The sequence below is a fragment of the Balaenoptera ricei genome, chromosome 4, assembly GCF_028023285.1.
Source record: "Balaenoptera ricei isolate mBalRic1 chromosome 4, mBalRic1.hap2, whole genome shotgun sequence".
NCBI lineage: Eukaryota > Metazoa > Chordata > Mammalia > Artiodactyla > Balaenopteridae > Balaenoptera > Balaenoptera ricei.
In genome coordinates this window covers 115,601,089-115,620,519 of record NC_082642.1, presented here as the reverse complement: position 1 = coordinate 115,620,519, position 19,431 = coordinate 115,601,089, and the positions used below count along the sequence as shown (strand labels likewise).

Below are 19,431 nucleotides of genomic sequence, written 5' to 3'. Positions count from 1 at the left end.
ACCACAATGTTCATTGCAGCTCTATTTACAATAGCCAGGACATGGAAGCAACCTAAATGTCCATCAACAGATGAATGGATAAAGAAGATATGGCACATATATACAATGGAATATTACTCAGCCATATAAAGAAAGGAAATTGAGTTATTTGTAGTGAGGTGGATGGACCTAGAGTCTGTCATACCGGGTGAAGTTAAGTCAGAAAGAGAAAATAAATACCGTATTGTAACACATATATATGGAATCTAAAAAAAAAAAAAAAAAGGTTCTGAAAAACCTAAGGGCAGGACTGGAAAAGACACAGACATAGATAATGGACTTGAGGACATGGGGAAGGGGAAGTGTAAGCTGGGACGAAGTGATAGAGTGGCATGGACATATATACACTACCATATGTAAAATAGATAGCTAGTGGGAAGCAGCCGCATAGCACAGGGAGATCAGCACAGTGCTTTGTGTCCATCTAGAGGGGTGGGATAGGGAGGGTTGAGGGAGCAGCAAGAGGGAGGGGATATGGGTTTATATGTATACATATAGCTGATTCACTTTGTTATACAGCAGAAGCTAACACACCATTGTAAAGCAATTATACTCCAATAAAGATGCTAAAAAAAAAAAACCAAGAAAAATCTGAAATAAGCAACCTAACCCATCACCTAAAAGAATTAGAAAAAGAAGAATAAATTAAACCCAAGGTCATCATATGGAAGGAGATAATAAATATTAGAGAGAAAATAAATAAAATAGAGATGAAAGAAATAGAAAAAACTCAATCAAATCAAGAGCTTGTTCTTTAAAAGTGTTTACAAATTGACAAGTCTGTTCCGGCTCACCAAGCAGAAAAGGGGGAAGACCCAAATAAACAAAATAAGAAATGAAAGAGGAAAAATCACAACTGATGCCACAGAAATACAAATAACCATAAGAGAATACTATGAACAATTATATGCCAACAAATTTGACAACCTAGGAGAAATGGACGAATTTCTAGAAACTACAGCCCATCAAAACTGAATTAAGAAGAAATAGATAACCTGAACAGACTGATCACTAGAAATAAAGTAGAATCTCTAATAAAAAAGACTGCTTACAAACAAAAGTCCAGGGCCAGATGGCTTCACAGGCGAATTCTGCCAAATATATAAAGAACTTATACTGATCCTTCTCAATCTCTTCCAAAAGGTTAAAGAGGAGGGAACACTCCCATAGACATTCTTTGAAGCCCCCATCTCTCAGATACCAAAACCAGGTAAAGACACTACCAAAAATAAAATTACAGAACAATATCTTTGATGAATATAGATGCAAAAATTCTCAACAAAATATTAGCAAACTGACTCCAACAACACATAAGAAAGATCATATACCAAAACCAAGTTGGATTCATCCCAGGGTCACAAGAATGACTCAACATTCGCAAATCAATCAATGTGATACACTACATCAACAAAAGAAAAGACAAAAACCACATGATCATCTCAATAAAGGCAGAAAAAGCATTTGCTAAAATTCAACATCCATTCATGATAAAGATTCTTACCAAAGTGGGTATAGAGGGAACATATCTCAACATAATAAAAGCTATTTATGTGAAACCCAGAGCCAATATAAATCTCAATGGTGAAAAGCCGAAAGCCTTCCTGCTAAAATCTGGAACAAGACAAGGATGCCCACTCTCACCACTTCTCAACATGGCATTGGAAGTCCTAGGCACAGCAGTCAGACAAGAAAAAGAAATAAAGTGTGTTTAAATTGGTAGGGAAGAGGTAAAAATTGTCATTATATGCAGATGACATGATACTATATATAGAAAACCCTAAAGAATCCACATAAAAACTATTAGAACTGATAAACAAATTCAGCAAGGTAGCAGGATATAAGATTAACATACAAAAATCGGTTGCATTTCTTTACACTAACAATGAAATAGCAGACAGGAAATGTAAACATGCAATCATTTTTACATGTTTAAATGTAAACATGTAAAAATGCAATATCTTTCAAAACTGACTAAAAAAATACTTAGCAATAAACCTAACCAAGGAGGTGAAAAATTTATATGCTGAGAACTACAAAACATTAATAAAGAAATGGAAAGATATCCCATGCTCTTGGATTAGAATTAATGTTGTTAAAATGGCCATACTACCCAAAGCAATATAGATTTAGTGCAATCCCTATCAAATTACCCATGACATTTTTCATAGCACTAGAACAAATCATCCTAAAATTTATATGGAAACATAAAAGACAGAATTGTCAAAGCAATCCTTAGGAAAAAGAACAAAGCAGGAAGCATAATCCTCCCATACTTCAGACAATACTACAAACCAACAGTAATCAAAACAGCATGGTATTGGCACAAAAACAGACATATGGATCAATGGAACAGAATAAAGAACCCAGAAATAAACCCACACAGCTATGGACAATTAATCTTCAACAAAGGAGGCAAGAATATATAATGGGGAAAAGACAGTCTCTTCAGCAACTTGTGTTGGACAGCTGCATGTAAATCAATGAAATTAGAACACACCCTTACACCATACACAAAAATAAACTCAAAATGGCTTAAAGACTTATATATAAGACATGACACCATAAATCTTCTAGAAGAGAACATAGACAAAACACTCTCTGACATAAATCATACCAATGTTTTCTTAGGTCAATCTCCCGAGGCAATAGAAATAAAAGCAAAAATAAACAAATGGGACCTAATCAAACTTATAAGCTTCTGCATGGCAAAGGAAACAATAAACAAAATGAAAAGACATCCTATGCACTGGGAGAAAACATTTGCAAATAATGCAACCAACAAGGGCTTAATTTCCAAAATCTACAGACAGGTCATATAACTCAGTAACAAAAAAACAAACAACCCAATTGAAAAATGGGCAGAAGACCTTAATAGACATTTCTCCAAGGAAGACATACAGATGGCCAATGGGTGCATGAAAAGATGCTCATCATTGCTAATTATTAAAGAAATACAAATCAAAAGTACAATGAGGTACCACCTAACACCAGTCAGAATGGCTCTCATTAAAAAGTCTACAAATAATAAATGTTGGAGAGGGTATGGAGAAAAGGGAACCTTCTTACACTGTTGGTAGGGATGTAAATTGTGCAGGCACAATGGAAAACAGTGTGGAGGTTCCTCATAAAACTAAAAATAGAGTTACCATATGATCCAGCAATCCCACTCCTCAGAATATACCCAGACAAAACTATGATCCAAAAAGATACATGTACCCCTATGTTCATAGCAGCACTATTTATAATAGCCAAGACATGGAAACAAACATCCATCGACAGGTGAATGGATAAAGAAGATGTGGTATATATATATACAATGGAATATTACTCAGCCATTAAAAAAGAATAATGTAATTCTATTTGCAGCAACATGGATGGACTTAGAGATTATTATACTAAGAGAAGTAAGTCAGAAAGAGAGAGACAAATAGCATATATATCACTTACATGTGAAATCTAAAATACAACACAAATGAACATATCTATGAAACAGAAACAGACTCACAGAGCTAGAGAACAGACCTGTGGTTTCCAAAGGGGGGAGGGTTGGGGGAGGGAAGGACTGGGAGTTTGATATTAGCAGATGCAAACTAGTATATATAGGATAGCTAAACAACAAGGTCCTACTGTATAGCACAGAGAACTATATTCAATATCCTGTAATAAACCATAATGGAAAAGAATATGAAAAAGAATATATATGTGTATAATTGAATCACTTTGCTGTACAGCAGAAATTAACACAACATTGTAAATCAACTGTACTTTAATAAAATTTAAAAAAATTAAATAAATAGCCAACAAGGATTTGGTGTATAATATAGGGAACTATATTCAATATTTTGTAATAAAGTATAAAGGAAAAGAATAAAAAAGACTATATATCACTGAATCACTTTGCAATACACATGAAACTAACACAATATTGTAAATCAACTATACTACAATAATAAAAAGAAAAAAAAGAAGTAGGTACAAGGTATACAGCTGGTGAATGGAAATATTGGTCAACTACATAGTAATAATGGTGGAGAATCAAAGATAACTTTCTAGAAGAGATGGCACTGATGTAAGATTAAATGCATAAAAGAGAGTTAGCAGGAGTCACAAGGCACTCATTCCAAAATAAGTGAGCATAATACATAAAAATAATTCTCTAAGTTATTAGGTGATAAGGGGATGAGGGTATTATAGATAAGACTGGAGATGTTAGCAGGGATTAGACAATGGAAAACAATTTATGTCATGCTGATGGGTTGAACTTTATTATAGATAAATGGGTAACAATGAAAGATGATGAGGAAGATAAAAAAATTTTTTTGAAAGTTCAATTTTGGTGAGAGCATGAAAAATAGATTGAAAACAGGGAACGATTAGAGACAGAGAGACAAATAAGGTTATAATTACAAACCATTGAAAATTCCTTTCTCTGAGTTTCTAGAAATATTACTCCATTGAATATGTCTGGATATATGTTGTCATTGAAAAAAATCTGATGCTAACCTGTTTTTCTTCCCTTTGTCTGGATGCCCAGAGAGAATTTTCTTTATTTAAAATTTTAATAGTTTTAATATAATAAGTCTGAAGTTGATTATTTCCCTTAATCTTCCAAAGTATATAATGGACTTATTAATATATAGATTAATATATTTTTATTTCTGGATAGATTTCTCAGGTTGTAATTTCCATAATTCTATTAATTGATTTATTTTTCTTCTTCAGGGATTTATTATACATATGTTGGATTTTATTTGCATATCAGCTATATCAATAATTTTTTCTCTGATCATTTTCAAATCTCTTTACTTTTGTTTTCTTACTTGGCTGTTTTCATGACTTTTCTTAATGTTTCTTTTTTTATTTATGCATAAAAAGTAACCAAAATTGAGTGACCTACCTAGAGACAATAATCTAATTATTACCTCTCACAATTCTGTGGTTTGGCCAGGCTCAAATGGGCAATTGTTTTGCTCCATGTAATGTCAGCTGGTCTGCAGGCATCTGTAGACAAAATTGGTCTGGATTTTCCAATATGACTCATTCACAAATCTGGTCCATTTGTGAAGATGACTGAAACACTTGGCTCAGTTGAGTCTTTGGATCCCTCTTCTTCTCTTTGTGGTTTCAGGTCCTTTTGTGATCTCTTTGGATCCAAAAGTGGAAGCAAATTCTTAAGCCTGAACTGGCATAGCATTACTTTTGCCACATTCTATTGTTTAAAGAGGGTGTTAAACAAAGGCAGGAAGGACAGATGGAACATTTGAAAATTTGCAAATGTAAATACTTCTTTAAGACAAATTAACTACTGCAAAATTTCAGAGTTACCTGTTTAGTTGTCAATACTGTATGTAGTCTTATTTTTGTTAATGAATTCTTGAAATATTGAAGACTATAAATTACCATGTTCCCAATAAGGGGAATCAAAATAAACTGGGGATAAAGAAAATAAAAACTTTCTGTCTCTTAGTCTAGTGGGCTACAAAGGTGGAGTTTTAAGCCTATTTTTAAATGGCTCAGAGATATTGGAGCAAGTCTTTTGGAATAGTTAGCTCTCCTCTTAAGGGGCAGTTTTAGATCAATATCTAAGGTGGGTAATTAAGCAAGAAGAGACTGGCCCAGGGAAAATTCTCTTGGCACTTGACTGAAGAGATGCTGGCACAAGGGAGCTCTTCTTTCAATGTAAACTAATTTAGGACTTTTAGAAAGCAAGGATGAAGCCAACTATGATTACTGAAATACACCCTGTATCAAGCCCTGTGTTACACCAGACCTGAGAGGGATCATCTTTGCTCCTATGGAAAAAAAAAAAAAACAAACTTAACAAGGTGTCATGAGAATGGTAATTATTTGAGATAATGAGAAACTTCCCAAGGGAAATTAGCAAAAGTTTGGTTTGGTGACAGGAAATAGATAACAGTTTCATTAAGTAACTTTTCAATTCTCATATGAGGAGCAATGGGCATTATTAGTAGACATTTCCATCAGTCCCTGAAAGATCTCCTCTAAATGAGTGCTGGGTTGATAATGAGAGACTTTAAGTCAAGATTCAAATTATATAGGGTATTGATTAATTCAACCCTTATTAAATCTGATTCAAATCAGGGCTTTGTCAGCTGGGGATTCTCATTTGCTCCTTTCTTTCCAAGCTCCATCAATGCCAGGATCCCTGGCTCTTTACAATTCAATTATAATATGAATTGGTGGCAATAGTTGACTGATTACCAAAGTATATTTGGAAACAACCAGTTCTCAATCTGCAATATGTACATACTGTTGAATTCATATTATTGACTTCAGAAACTTTCTCTGTCCTTTGAATCACCAATGTTGCTTCCTCTAAAGTTTCAAAAACGAACCTCTTCATGGAGTCACAAGAGACTCCAAATAACCAAAGGACTCTTGAGAAAAAAGAACAAAGCAAGAGTAACATGCTATGACACCAGACTATACTTCAAAGCTACAATAATCAAAACAGCATGGTACTAGCACAAAAACAGACACATAGAGCAATGGAAAAGAATAGAGAGCCCATAAATAAACCCATGCACTTATGATCAACTAATCTATGACAAAGAAGGCAAGAAGATGCAATAGAGAAAAGAAAGTCTCTTCATTAAATGGTGCTGGGAAAACTGGACAGCTACATGTAAAAGAATGAAATTAGAACATTTTCTCACACCATATATAAAAATAAACTCAAAATTAATTAAAGGCCTAAATGTAAGACCAGAAACCATAAAACTTCTAGAAGAACACACAGACAGAACACTCTTTGACATAAATTGTAGCAGTATGTTTTTGATCTGTCTCCTAATGCAAAGGAAACAAAACCAAAAATAAAAAAAACTAATTAAACTTAAAAGCTTTTTGGGCTTCCCTGGTGGCGCAGTGGTTGAGAATCTGCCTGCCAATGCAGGGGACACGGGTTCGAGCCCTGGTCTGGGAAGATCCCACATGCCGCGGAGCAACTGGGCCCGTGAGCCACAACTACTGAGCCTGCGCGTCTGGAGCCTATGCTCCGCAACAAGAGAGGCTGCGATAGTGAGAGGCCCGCGCACCGCGATGAAGAGTGGCCCCCGCTTGCCGCAACTGGAGAAAGCCCTAGCACAGAAACGAAGACCCAACATAGTAATCAATCAATCAATCGATCAATAAATCTTTAAAAAAAAAAAAAAAAAAAAAAAGCTTTTGCACAGCAAAGGAAACCATTGACAAAATGAAAAGACAACCTACTGAATGGGAAAAATATTTACAAATGATATAATTGATAAGGGGTTAACATCCAAAATATATAAACAGCTCATACATCTCAATAAAAAAAAAAAACAATGCAAAATGGGCAGAAGACCTGAATAAACATTCTTCCAAAGAAGGTACACAGATGGCCATCAGGCACATGAAAAGATGCTCAACATCGCTAATCATCAGAGAAATGCGAATCAAAAGCACGGTCACTTCACAACTGTCAGAATGGCTCTCACCAAATTTTACAAATAACAAATGTTGGAGAGGATGTGGAGAAAGAGAACCCTAGTACACTGTTGGTGGAAATGTAAATTGGTGCTGTCACTATGGAAAACACTATGGAGGTTCCTCAAAAACTGAAAATAGAACTACCATATGATACAGCAATTCCACTCCTGAGTATATAGCTGAAGAAATTAAAATGCTAATTAAAAAAGATAAATGCAACCCAATGTTCATAGCAGCACTATTTACAATAGCCAAGACATGGAAGCAACCTAAGTGTCCACCAACAGATGAATGGATAAAGAAGAGGTGATATGTATATATATGTATACATATATAAAATGGAATACTACTCAGCCATAAAAAAGAATAAAATTTTGCCATTTGCCACAACACGGATGGACCTAGAGGGTACTATGCTTATAAGTCAGACAGAGAAAGACAAATACTGTATGTTATCACTTATATGGGGAATCTAAAAAATGAAAGGAATGAGTGAATGAATATAGCAAAACAGAAAGACTCATAGATACAGAGAACAAATTAGTGGTTACCGGTGGGGAGAGGGAACAGGGGAGGGGAAAGATAGGGATAGGGGATTAAGAGGTACAAACTATTATATATAACATAAATAAACTATAAGGATATATTGTACAACACAGGGAATATAACCAATATTTTATAATAACTATTTTTTTAATTTAATTTTTATTTTTATTGGAGTATAGTTGATTTACAATGTCATGTTAGTTTCAGGTGTACAGCTAAGTGAGTCAGTTATACATACACATATATCCATTCTTTTTCAGATTCTTTTCCTATACAGGTTATTAGAGAATATTTGAGTAGAGTACCTGTGCTATACAGTAGGTCCTTGTTGATTATCTATTTTATATACAGTAGTGTGTACATGTTAATCCCAAACTGCTAATTTATCCCTCCCTGCCACGTTTCCCCTTTGGTAACCATAAGTTTGTTTTCAAAGTCTGTGAGTTATAATAACTTTAAATGTAATAATCTATAAAAATATTGAATCACTATGTTGTACACCTTAAACTCATATAATACTGTAAATCAACTATATTTCAATTAAAAAAAAGAAAATTACACCATATGGTAACTGAATATAACCAGAAATGGCAATTAAGAAGGTTAATGTAACAAATTCTATAAATATGTATATTTTCTTCTTTTTTATCTCTAAGCTAATTTAAGAGCCATAAGATTATATTAAGCAATCATTGTAACAATGGTTCTGTAAGGTATATAGATGTAACAATACAAGTCTTACTTATCTTACTAGTGTTAAGTTAGTATATGTCTGAAGTAGATTATGATAAGAGAAGATGCATATTATAAACCCTAGAACAATCACTAAGAAAAAACTCAAGGTATATTTTAAAACCATTAAAGGTATTAAAATAACAGACTTTAAAATGTTTACTTAATACCAAAAATATAACAAAGGAGGAATAGAGAGAAAACATGACACAAGACATACAGGAAACAAAAATCAAATGGCAGAAGTAAATCCAACCATATCAATAATAACATTAAATGTAAATGGATTAAACAGTACAATAAAAAGGCAAAAATTGTCAGACACAATAAAAGTAAGATACAACCACATGCTGTCTATAGAAGATACACTAGATTCAAAGATGCAACTGGCTTTCATTCTTCTAAATGGAAAATATTATACCACACAAACAGCAACAATAAGTAAACTGTAGTGGCTATACTAATATCAGACAAAATAGACTTCAAGAAAAAAGGTAAATTAGAAAATATTTTAGATGAATGGAAACAAAAACAAAACACATCAAAATTATGAAATGTAGCTAGAGCTGTACTTGAAAGGAAATTTATAGCTGTAAAAGAGAAAAAAAGATCTGAAATAAACAGCCTAAACTTCCACCTTAAGAAATCAGAAGAATAAGAAATTGTAAAGCAATTATACTCCAATAAAGATGTTAAAAAAATAAAAAAATAAAAAAAAATGGACAGAAGGAAAAAAAAAAAAAGAAATCAGAGAAAAGAATAACAAGCTAAATCCAAAACAAGCATAAGGAGAGAAATAATAGAGAGAAGAGCATTAAAGAAACAGAGACTAGAAAAGCAATAGAGAAAATCAGCAAAACCAAAAGTTGGTTCTTTGAAAAACAATTGACCTTCCTTAGCTAGACTGATTAAGAATAAAAGAGAGAAGACTTCAATATCTAAAATCAGGAATTGAGGAGGGGACATTACTATTTGACCATACAGAAATAAAAAGAATTATAGGGCTTCCCTGGTGGCGCAGTGGTTGAGAATCTGCCTGCCAATGCAGGGAACACGGGTTCGAGCCCTGGTCTGGGAGGATCCCGCATGCCGTGGAGCAACTGGGCCTGTGAGCCACAATTACTGAGCCTGCGTGTCTGGAGCCTGTGCTCTGCAACAAGAGAGGCCGCGATAGTGAGTGAGAGGCCTGCGCACCGCGATGAAGAGTGGCCCCTGCTTGCCACAACTGGAGAAAGCCCTCGCACAGAAACGAAGACCCAACACAGCCATAAATAAATAAATAAATAAATAAAAAATAAAAAAAAGTTACTTACAAAAAAATAAATAGAGGATACCTAGTAAAATTTGAAAAAAAAAAAAGAGTTATAGGGGAATATTATGAACAACCCTATACTGATAAATTAGATCGAGGAAATGGATAAATTTCTACGAAGCAACAAACTACCAAACTAACTCCAGAAAAAATAGAAAATCTGGATAAATCTATAACAAGAGAATAATAAATCAGTAACTATAAAACTTTCCACAAAGAAAAGCCCTACCTCAGACAGCTTCATTGGTGAATCCTATCATACAATTAAAGAAAAATTAATACTAAATTTTCACAAAGTGTTCCAAAAATAGAAGAGGAGGGAACATTTCCCAACTCATTCTATAGGGCCAGTGCTATAGACTGAATGTCCACATCTCCCAATATTCATATGTCAAAATCTAATCTCCAAGGTGATGGTATTTAGAGGTGGGGCCTTTGGGAGGTGATGAGGGTGGAATCTTCATGAATGGGATTAGTACCCTCCTAAAAGTAAAAACAGCTTGTTTTCTCTCTCTGCTCTCTACCATGTGAGGATACAACTAGAAAATGACAGTCAGTAACCCAAAAGAGGGCACGCACCAGAACTCAATCATGCTGGCACATTGCACTTCTCAGAAATATGAGAAATAAATTTCTGTTGTTTGTAATCCACCCAGTTTGGTATTCTGTTATGGCAGTCCAAACTGACTGTGACAACCAGTATTATTCTGATAACAAATACAATGACATTACAAGAAAAGAAAACTAAAAAATATACCTTATGGTTTTTAAAGTAGGCAAGTCAAGGAAATAAAGGCCATCCAGATGGGAAAGAACAAAGTAAAACTATATTTGCAGAGGATATGATCTTTTATATAGAAAATCCTAAGGAATCTACTAAAGAACAAATAGAACTTATAAATAAATTCAGCACTGTTGCAGGATAAAAGATCAATACACATATCAATTGTATTTCTATGCACTAGCAATTAGCAATCAAAAATGCTATTAATAAAACAACTCTATTTACAATAGCATCAAAAGAAATTAAAATATATGTTCAAACAAAAAAATCTTATACATGAATGTTTATAGTAGCATTATTTGTAAGAGTCAAAAAGTGGAAACAACCCATGTCCATCAACTGATGAATGGATAAACAAATGTGGTATTGCCATACAATGGAATATTACTCAGCAATATAAAGGGATGAAGTGCTGTTTCATGCTACAATGTAAATGGACCTTAAAAACATTATGCTAGTGAAAGAAGTCATTAAAACCACATATTATATGATACCATTTGTATGAAACATCCAGAATAGGCAAATCTATAGAGACAGAAGGTAGATTAGTAGTGTCCCATGATTGAGGAGAGAGAAAAGGGCTTGACTGTTGATAGGCATCTTTTGGGATGATAGAAATGCCCTAAAATTAGATTGTGTTGATGGTTGCACTACTCTATAGAAATACTAACACTGTTGAATTGTACACTTAAGAAATCACATCTATCTCATTCTTTGGAATATTATTTGATACAGAATATTTGGAGGTACATTGTTAAGTATAGCTCAGTATACAAATACAGGTGTACCCGGTATGAAGAAAAACAAGACAAATCTAGACTGTGGGACATTCTAGCCCATTTTCTTCAGCAAGTCAATATTTTAAATATCATTGTTCCAGACGAGCACAGCAAACATAGAAGCCGTGTGTTGAAGTGGTGGAGAGACAAAATGGGAGGATCTGATTAGAACAGAACCAACCAAGAAACTTGTTTAATTTTTATTTGAGGGATAAATTAAAGTATTACATTAACTCACTAAGATACTGAGGTCCACTTCTTAAAGCAGCGAGGGTTGCTACAACAAATATATCTACTCAATTCAATGCAAATGAAGTAAAAAAAACAGCGTATGTAGTTAAATATTGGGTCTGTTTTATGATATGGGATAAAAGATAACTAGGCTTAACATTTTTGGTCTTTGGCCTAAGTGCAGTGGAAACAAATTTACAAGTTTTAAGTGGAGATGGGAATGGATGGATGTATTAGTTTACTATGGCTGCTATAACTAACACCACAGACTACACGGCTTAAGCAACAGAAATTTATCTTTCACAGTTCAGAGGCTGGAAGTCCAAGATCAAAGTGTCAACAGAGATTGGTTTCTGCTGAGGCTTCTCTCCTTGGCTTGCCAGTGGCTGCCATCTCATTGTCCTCACATGGTCTTTCCCCTGTGTACAGGCATAGCTGATGTTTCTTTGTGTCTTCAAATTTTCCCTTCTTATAAAGACACTGGTCTGATTGGACTAGGACTCACCCTAATGGCCTTATTTTAACTTAATCACTTCTTGACAAGCCCTGTCTCTAAATGGAGTCATATTCTGACGTACTGGAGGCTAGGATTTTTCTTTATGATTTTTTTGGAGACAGAGTTCAGGCCAGGACAGTGGTAGGAATGAGTGTGGGTAGTGACATAACAAACTCTACATTTTATAAGATTGGTCTTGGGGCAATGTGGAGAATGAATTGGATGACTGTATTAGTGGATACAGATGGATTACTTAGGAGGTTACTTTAATAATCCATGCAAAATTTGGTTGTACCTATAGAGAATGTGAGAAGTGGATGAATATGAGAGACTCTAGGAGATGAAATTTACAACTTGACAATGGCTGATGCATGGAATCAGAGGGAGAGTTCAGTGTCAAGGATTTTTCTGTTATACGGTTTGCATAACTGATGGTTTAGTGGTGCTACTCCTCAAGATAGAGAACACTGGAGGGTAAATACACCTGGGTGGGATTACAGAAGATCCTAATTTCAAATTTGGACATGGTGACTTTTAGGTAACTTTGAGAGTTTCAACGAAACATGTAAAGTAGGGTTTTGGATGATACTATTCATTAAAAGAAAAAAGAGAAAGGAAAACAAATATTTCCTAAAGGCTGTTCATTGATGTTCTGTTTAGATCTTCCACAGTAATCCCTGTGGATTATAAATAGAGTTTTTAATTGTGACAACTAGTTGTGGTGGTGAACTGATGATAAACTCACAATGCCCAGCAGAATGAATTTAATTTCATCCTACAGGGAATCCTTTGGAAGTGTTGAGGGAATATCTTCCTTTCCTTTGTTTTTTAAAGAACAAGTTTGGAAATAGAAGTAATAAATATTATCTCCATTCATTTTTGAGTTACTGATGAAAATCAGTGTGCCAGTAATCACTGCCTCATTTATGTCTATTCTACCTTACTTCAGGAAAACTATCACTTTCCAATTTCCCTATGTTTTGTGGGAATTGGGTGAGAGTTCAGTGATTTCTACATTTTCTATTACTTAGAGTTTTGCCATTTGTCTTTAGATACCAAAATATCTATGCAAGATATTTATGTAGGAAATTAAAATTCCAGAAAGGCACTGAGATTTTTTTCAACAGTCATCAAAATCTGGACAGTTGGGAGAGGATGGCTTACTGTAAAAGGAGACGTATTTACCACAAAATTTTGTAAATAATAAACCTTAATAGAAGAACGAAGTAAATGGAAAAAATTAAAGTAACCACAATAAAAATGATTCAATAGCTTTAAGTTTTATTTTATAATACAGAGAGTTTAGAACTGAGACACAGCCATGAAGGATGTATATACTTTATCTGTAATTTTGCAGAATGAAGATAATCCTGGCCTTTAAATTTGGTGGCTGTCTATAATACATAGCTTTTAAAACTTCATGGAATCATGAGGATAAGGGCTGCAGTAAGTAATATAGCCCTTATAATATATAATATAAAATATATAATATATAGCTGGCACTGTCTGCTTTACTCTCACCTGCAGATATTTCTTTCATATTACTCTTAAGGAAAAAACAATTCCCAAAGCTTGCTACTTCTTGGCTTAATTATGCTGAATTCATGAAGTGAAATTAAAAATGTCTATTACTTGGTAATTTGGGTTGCAAAGAAAGCAAGGCCACTTTATTTAGGCCAAAATCTCCACTTTGGAAAGAAAATGATATTTCCTTAACATTCATGTAGTCCATTTTCAGTAAATATACTCCAGTGAATCTTTTTAGGTGTATATATTATAATAGGGATCCCTGTGGGTATGTGTTTAGTAATTTAAATGTATTAAATCTTTTTTTTTTTTTTTAGCTTAGTGAAGAGGGAGCATAACAACTCATTGTTCTTGCCACTGGTTAAACAAACCTAGTTCTTTTAATGCATTTTCATTCAATGTCTCTATGTACTGTTGTCAAGGGGTATGGCTATAAAATTATGAAATTGATTTTTTAAATAAGTTACTTTTATTTTAACTGTTATTATTGTAGTAAATGTATTTTTGTTTCCCTTTCAAAGAGCATAGAAGTTACATATTCACTGCAAAATATTCGGGAAATTCTATTCTGGATTTTCATTCAGATATAGTTTATAAGTAATAAAAGAAAATCAACCTTATTACTTCATAAAAATATCTGACATTATAGTCATAATACCAGTAAAACCTAAAAACCCCTAGGAATAAATAAGAAAAGCATTGAAACTATATGAAGAAACTATAAAAATGACTACTATTCTTGGATATCACCTTAAACAATTTCCAAATGCCTTTTGACTATTTCAAAGAATAATGCCTGCTCTCAATAGTCTATTACTGAATATTTAAATGGAAAATATCATTAAGAATTAAAGACTGTTAATAGATATTTTCATAGAAAAATTTACAGATTTTTCTTCCTATTTTTAATTAGAGTTTCCAGTGTCAAATACTTCTTGTTAAAAGTAACAATAACATTTTAGTTTTTCTATTTCTATTAATATACTAGTGTCCAAACTTTTATATATCTTTCCAGGCATACATATGCATACAGACACACACGCATAAACATAGACATACATGCATACATATATAACAAAATTATATACTAAAGGGTGTATGATATGTTTTTAGCATAATTTTTGTGTGTGTGTAGGACCAAAATATCTCTTCTCTGCTTTCACTATTCCTGCCACTACATCTACTTCTGCACCAGAAAACCAGTGTTAGCAACTTGGTATATTATTCCACATTTATCCACATTCATATCATCATATTTATAAACAAAAAATTTTGAAAATTATAAAAATGGGACCATAAAATTTAAACTTCTTTATATTTTGATTCCCTCACTTAATCATACATTGAGAAAATCCTCCCACAGTTAACTAATACAATTCAAATACATTTCTTTTATGTCTGAATAATAATCCACAGTAAGACTGTACCGTAATTTATTCAACCATTCTACAGTTGTGAGTGTTCTTCCTGCTTCCAGGCTTTGCCCTCATGAATAATGCCTTATTAAATATCCTTGTACTTTATTCTTGTATATGAGTGATATTATTTATAGAATATACATCCAGGAGTAAGCCTTGTTGATCAGAGTTTATATAAATTTCCAATTTAACAGATAATGTCAGATTCAAAAGGCTGTTACAATTTATATTTTCACCAGTTACATTAGAAAGTGCTTTCTTTTTCACTTTCCTGTCATCAACAGATATTATTTCTCATTTTGCTTTTTTGCTTATCTGACAAGTGAAAATATGCATCAATTTAAAAAATGTTCCTAATTATTAAGGAGGATGAATATTGTTTAATATATTTATTGGTCACATTGACTTGCTCTTCCATAAACATGTCTGTTCATATTTTCTCCCCATTTGTTTCACTGGGTCATTTAATTTGTTCTCATCTAGTTTGTAAGAGGTTGTGTGTGTGTTATAATTACTAACCTTATATATGCAGAATGTCACAGATTCTTTCCCAACATATTTTTGTCCTTTCTCTTTGCTTACAGATTTGTCTGTGCAATGTCTCTGTTGTGTGGTTATGCCTATATTAAATTATTAGTCTATTTCTCTCCCACATGCAGTGGTTTTGCGTTTGCATTTCTTCCTCATGCAATAGTCTTCCGCATGGTTTTAGTACTGCCTCACATATTTGCACTTATTTCAGTTTTTTTCCAATTTTAGAGTCAATTACCTAAACACAGAATTTGTAAACAGACTTACTATAGGATGAAAGTTAACCTTTAAAAACTAATTAGGGGCTTCCCTGGTGGCGCAGTGGTTGAGAATCCGCCTGCCAATGCAGGGGACACGGGTTCGAGCCCTGGTCTGGGAAGATCCCACATGCTGCGGAGCAACTGGGCCCGTGAGCCACAATTACTGAGCCTGCGCGTCTGGAGCCTGTGCTCCGCAACAAGAGAGACCACGATAGTGAGAGGCCCGCGCACCGCGATGAAGAGTGGCCCCCACTTGCCGCAACTAGAGAAAGCCCTCGCACAGAAACGAAGACACAACACAGCCATAAATAAACAAATAAATAAATAAAATAATAAAAAAAAACTAATTAAATGGGAAACAACAGTAAGATATAATTTAATTTGCAGATAAAATGCCATGACTTTGTGTAAACTTTAGTGACTGTCCTTGTCACATATTTTCTCAGTACAGTGATCAAGTGTGAGTATGTCAGAAGGAAACAAGACTCTGGTGACTGAGTTTGTTCTTACAGGACTCACAGAGTGACCATGGCTGCAGGTCCTCCTCTTCATTGTGTTCTTGGTCATCTACCTCACCACCATGCTGGGCAACCTGGGACTGATGGCTCTTATTTGGAAGGATGCCCACCTTCACACACCCATGTACTTCTTCCTTGGTGGTTTAGCCTTTGCAGATGCTTGCACTTCAACCTCTGTAACACCCAGGATGCTGGTCAATTTCTTAGACAAGACTGCCATGATATCCCTAGCTGAGTGTATCACCTAATTTTATTTTTTTGCTTCCAGTGTAACTACAGAATGTTTCCTCCTGGTAGCGATGGCCTATGACCGCTATGTATCCATATGTAACCCCTTGCTTTATCCAGTGGTGATGTCCAACAGACTCTGCACTCATTTAAGAAGTATTTCATATGCAATTGGTTTTCTGCATCCCCTGATTCATGTGAGTTTATTATTAAGGTTAACTTTCTGTGGGTCTAAGATAATACATTATTTCTATTGTGAAATTTTACAACTGTTCAAAATTTCATGCAATGACCCACCCATTAAGGCACTAATGATAACTACTTTTGCAGCTTTTATACAAATATCCACTTTAATGACCATGATAATCTCTTATACTTGTGTGCTCTTTGATGTTCTGAAAAAAAAGTCTGAAAAGGGCAGAAGCAAAGCCTTCTCCATGTGCAGTGCCCATCTGCTCTCTGTCTCATTGTACTATGGCACGCTCATCTTCAGGTATGTGTGCCCTGCATCGGGCCTAGCTGAAGATCAGGACAAAATGTATTCCCTATTTTATACGAGTATGATTCCCCTGCTAAACCCATTTATTTACAGCTTGAGAAATAAAGAGGTTATAGGTGCCTTGAGAAGAATTTCAAAGAAGTAAACAGTTCCCAAGGGAAATTTCAAATTGTTTCTCTTTTCACTCTGCATAAACAAGCCCTCAAAATCTTTCAGATTAGCCATAGTTCTGGCCTTTCATAAGAGCGGTGGTCACTGAGCACTTGGTGAAGGAACACAGCTTCACACAATGTTTACTTGGATGTGGGTCCAGTCAAAGTTACCACTTCAGTTGCAATGACCCACATCAACCACAACTGATTTATTTAAAAATGTTGTAATTCCTTTTTATCTGAACGTTCAGACTTTGAAAATTTGCTATCTTCAGCGGACTTCTCCCCCAAACTTCATTAATTTCATTTAATAACTGACAGTAACTAAGGCTGGTGTATAAGTGTGAGTTTTAGTTCACAACTGATTCTAACTCACTGAGCTAGACCTGCATATTAAGAAGGGTCTGTGATAAAAACTTAGAATCTTGGCAGAAAAGTGTTTCTGAAATAAAAGTGAGGATAATGAAGAAAATTGAAGAGTTTAAAAAAATTGGTGCATCTCAACAACAACTAAAAAAAAGAGGTTGGCTTGAATGAATAATGGAACATCAAGATGTAAAACTTCCCATATCTAGAAGTCCACACACTAACTTTCATATAGGACATCATATGATACAGTAGAACTCAGGAATTTGCAGATTTGGAAATACCTCAAGATATAGCCTTCTCAAATATTATAGATTTCCTGTACTCTATTTACATGAGTATTTTGTTTGAAATAGTAATCCTGGTCAAATATTTGCATAGGGATTGCATTGCTAACCTACAAGAGGCAGAAGGCAAGGATGAGAAATTGGTTAAGAGTGCATGGATGTGGGTACAAAATTGAGGTAGTGATCTCTCAAAGCTGAGACTAGGTTCTTCAGATCTCAGCTACCAATTTACTTACAATTCAGTGATAGGACTACATTAATATATATATATATCAATTTATTTTAGTATAATAGAACTGACACAGATCCCCTTTTTTTAAAACAATTATTTATTTTATTTATTTATTTTTGGCTGTGTTGGGTCCTCGTTGCTGCATGGGCTCTTTCCCGTTGCGGCGAGTGGGGGCCACCCCTTGCTGTGGTGTGCGGCTCCTCACAGCGGTGGCCTCTCCCATAGCGGAGCATGGGCTCTAGGCGCGTGGGCTTCAGTAGTTGTGGCTCGCTGGCTCCAGAGCGCAGGCTCAGCAGCTGTGGTGCATGGGCCCAGCTGCTACATGGCATGTGGGATCTTCCCGGACCAGGGCTCGAACCCACGTCCCCTGCATTGGCAGGTGGATTCCTAACCACTGCGCCACCACCAGGGGAGCCCCAGATCCCCTTTTTTTGCGAAGACTTGATTATGTCCCTTCAAGCATTGTGTTTAGGAAAAAAGAATTCACAGGAAATGAAAATTAAATTCAGATTGTTGAAACAGGAGTGAAATGTTTCTCTCATCGAAGTATTTTAAAAATTATTTTTAGTTTTTTTCCTATAATTCCAACAAATACACCAAAATTCTTATCTAGAATGAAGACATAGTACGTATCATACATTTATTGTTTGACTTATGAATATAAATGAAAAAACTCTATTTGATTGTATGGGTCTACCATTTATCGCTACAGGGCCCCACTGTCTTTTTTTTAAAATTAGGTAGGTAAGGTGTATTCTTTTTAGATATACTATTTATATCCAGGAGATTCTGATTAACTTTACTGTCTTGGTGGCTAACTTAATAATTCAAGATATTTATATTTTATATGTTAGGATTGATTTTTACTATTACATTTTCTTTATTTTTGATTAGGGCCCTATTTCTATAATTTGTCCTTTATGTTCTGTTATAATCTATTAAAATATTGTTATCATTTTGAAAAAAAATTTATTCCCATGTGTACATGTCTCAACACATACTTTTTTTTAGTTTGAGTGTA

General features: G+C 34.4%; 1 protein-coding gene across 1 annotated transcript; it reads left to right on the top strand.

The window, feature by feature from the left end:
* The first annotated feature begins 16,594 nt into the window (after window positions 1–16,594).
* LOC132365481 (olfactory receptor 5AC2-like) lies at window positions 16,595–17,518 on the top strand. Its single transcript, XM_059922205.1, is given in 1 exon segment — window positions 16,595–17,518. A coding segment is annotated over 1 exon segment (924 nt).
* Window positions 17,519–19,431: the final 1,913 nt, after the last annotated feature.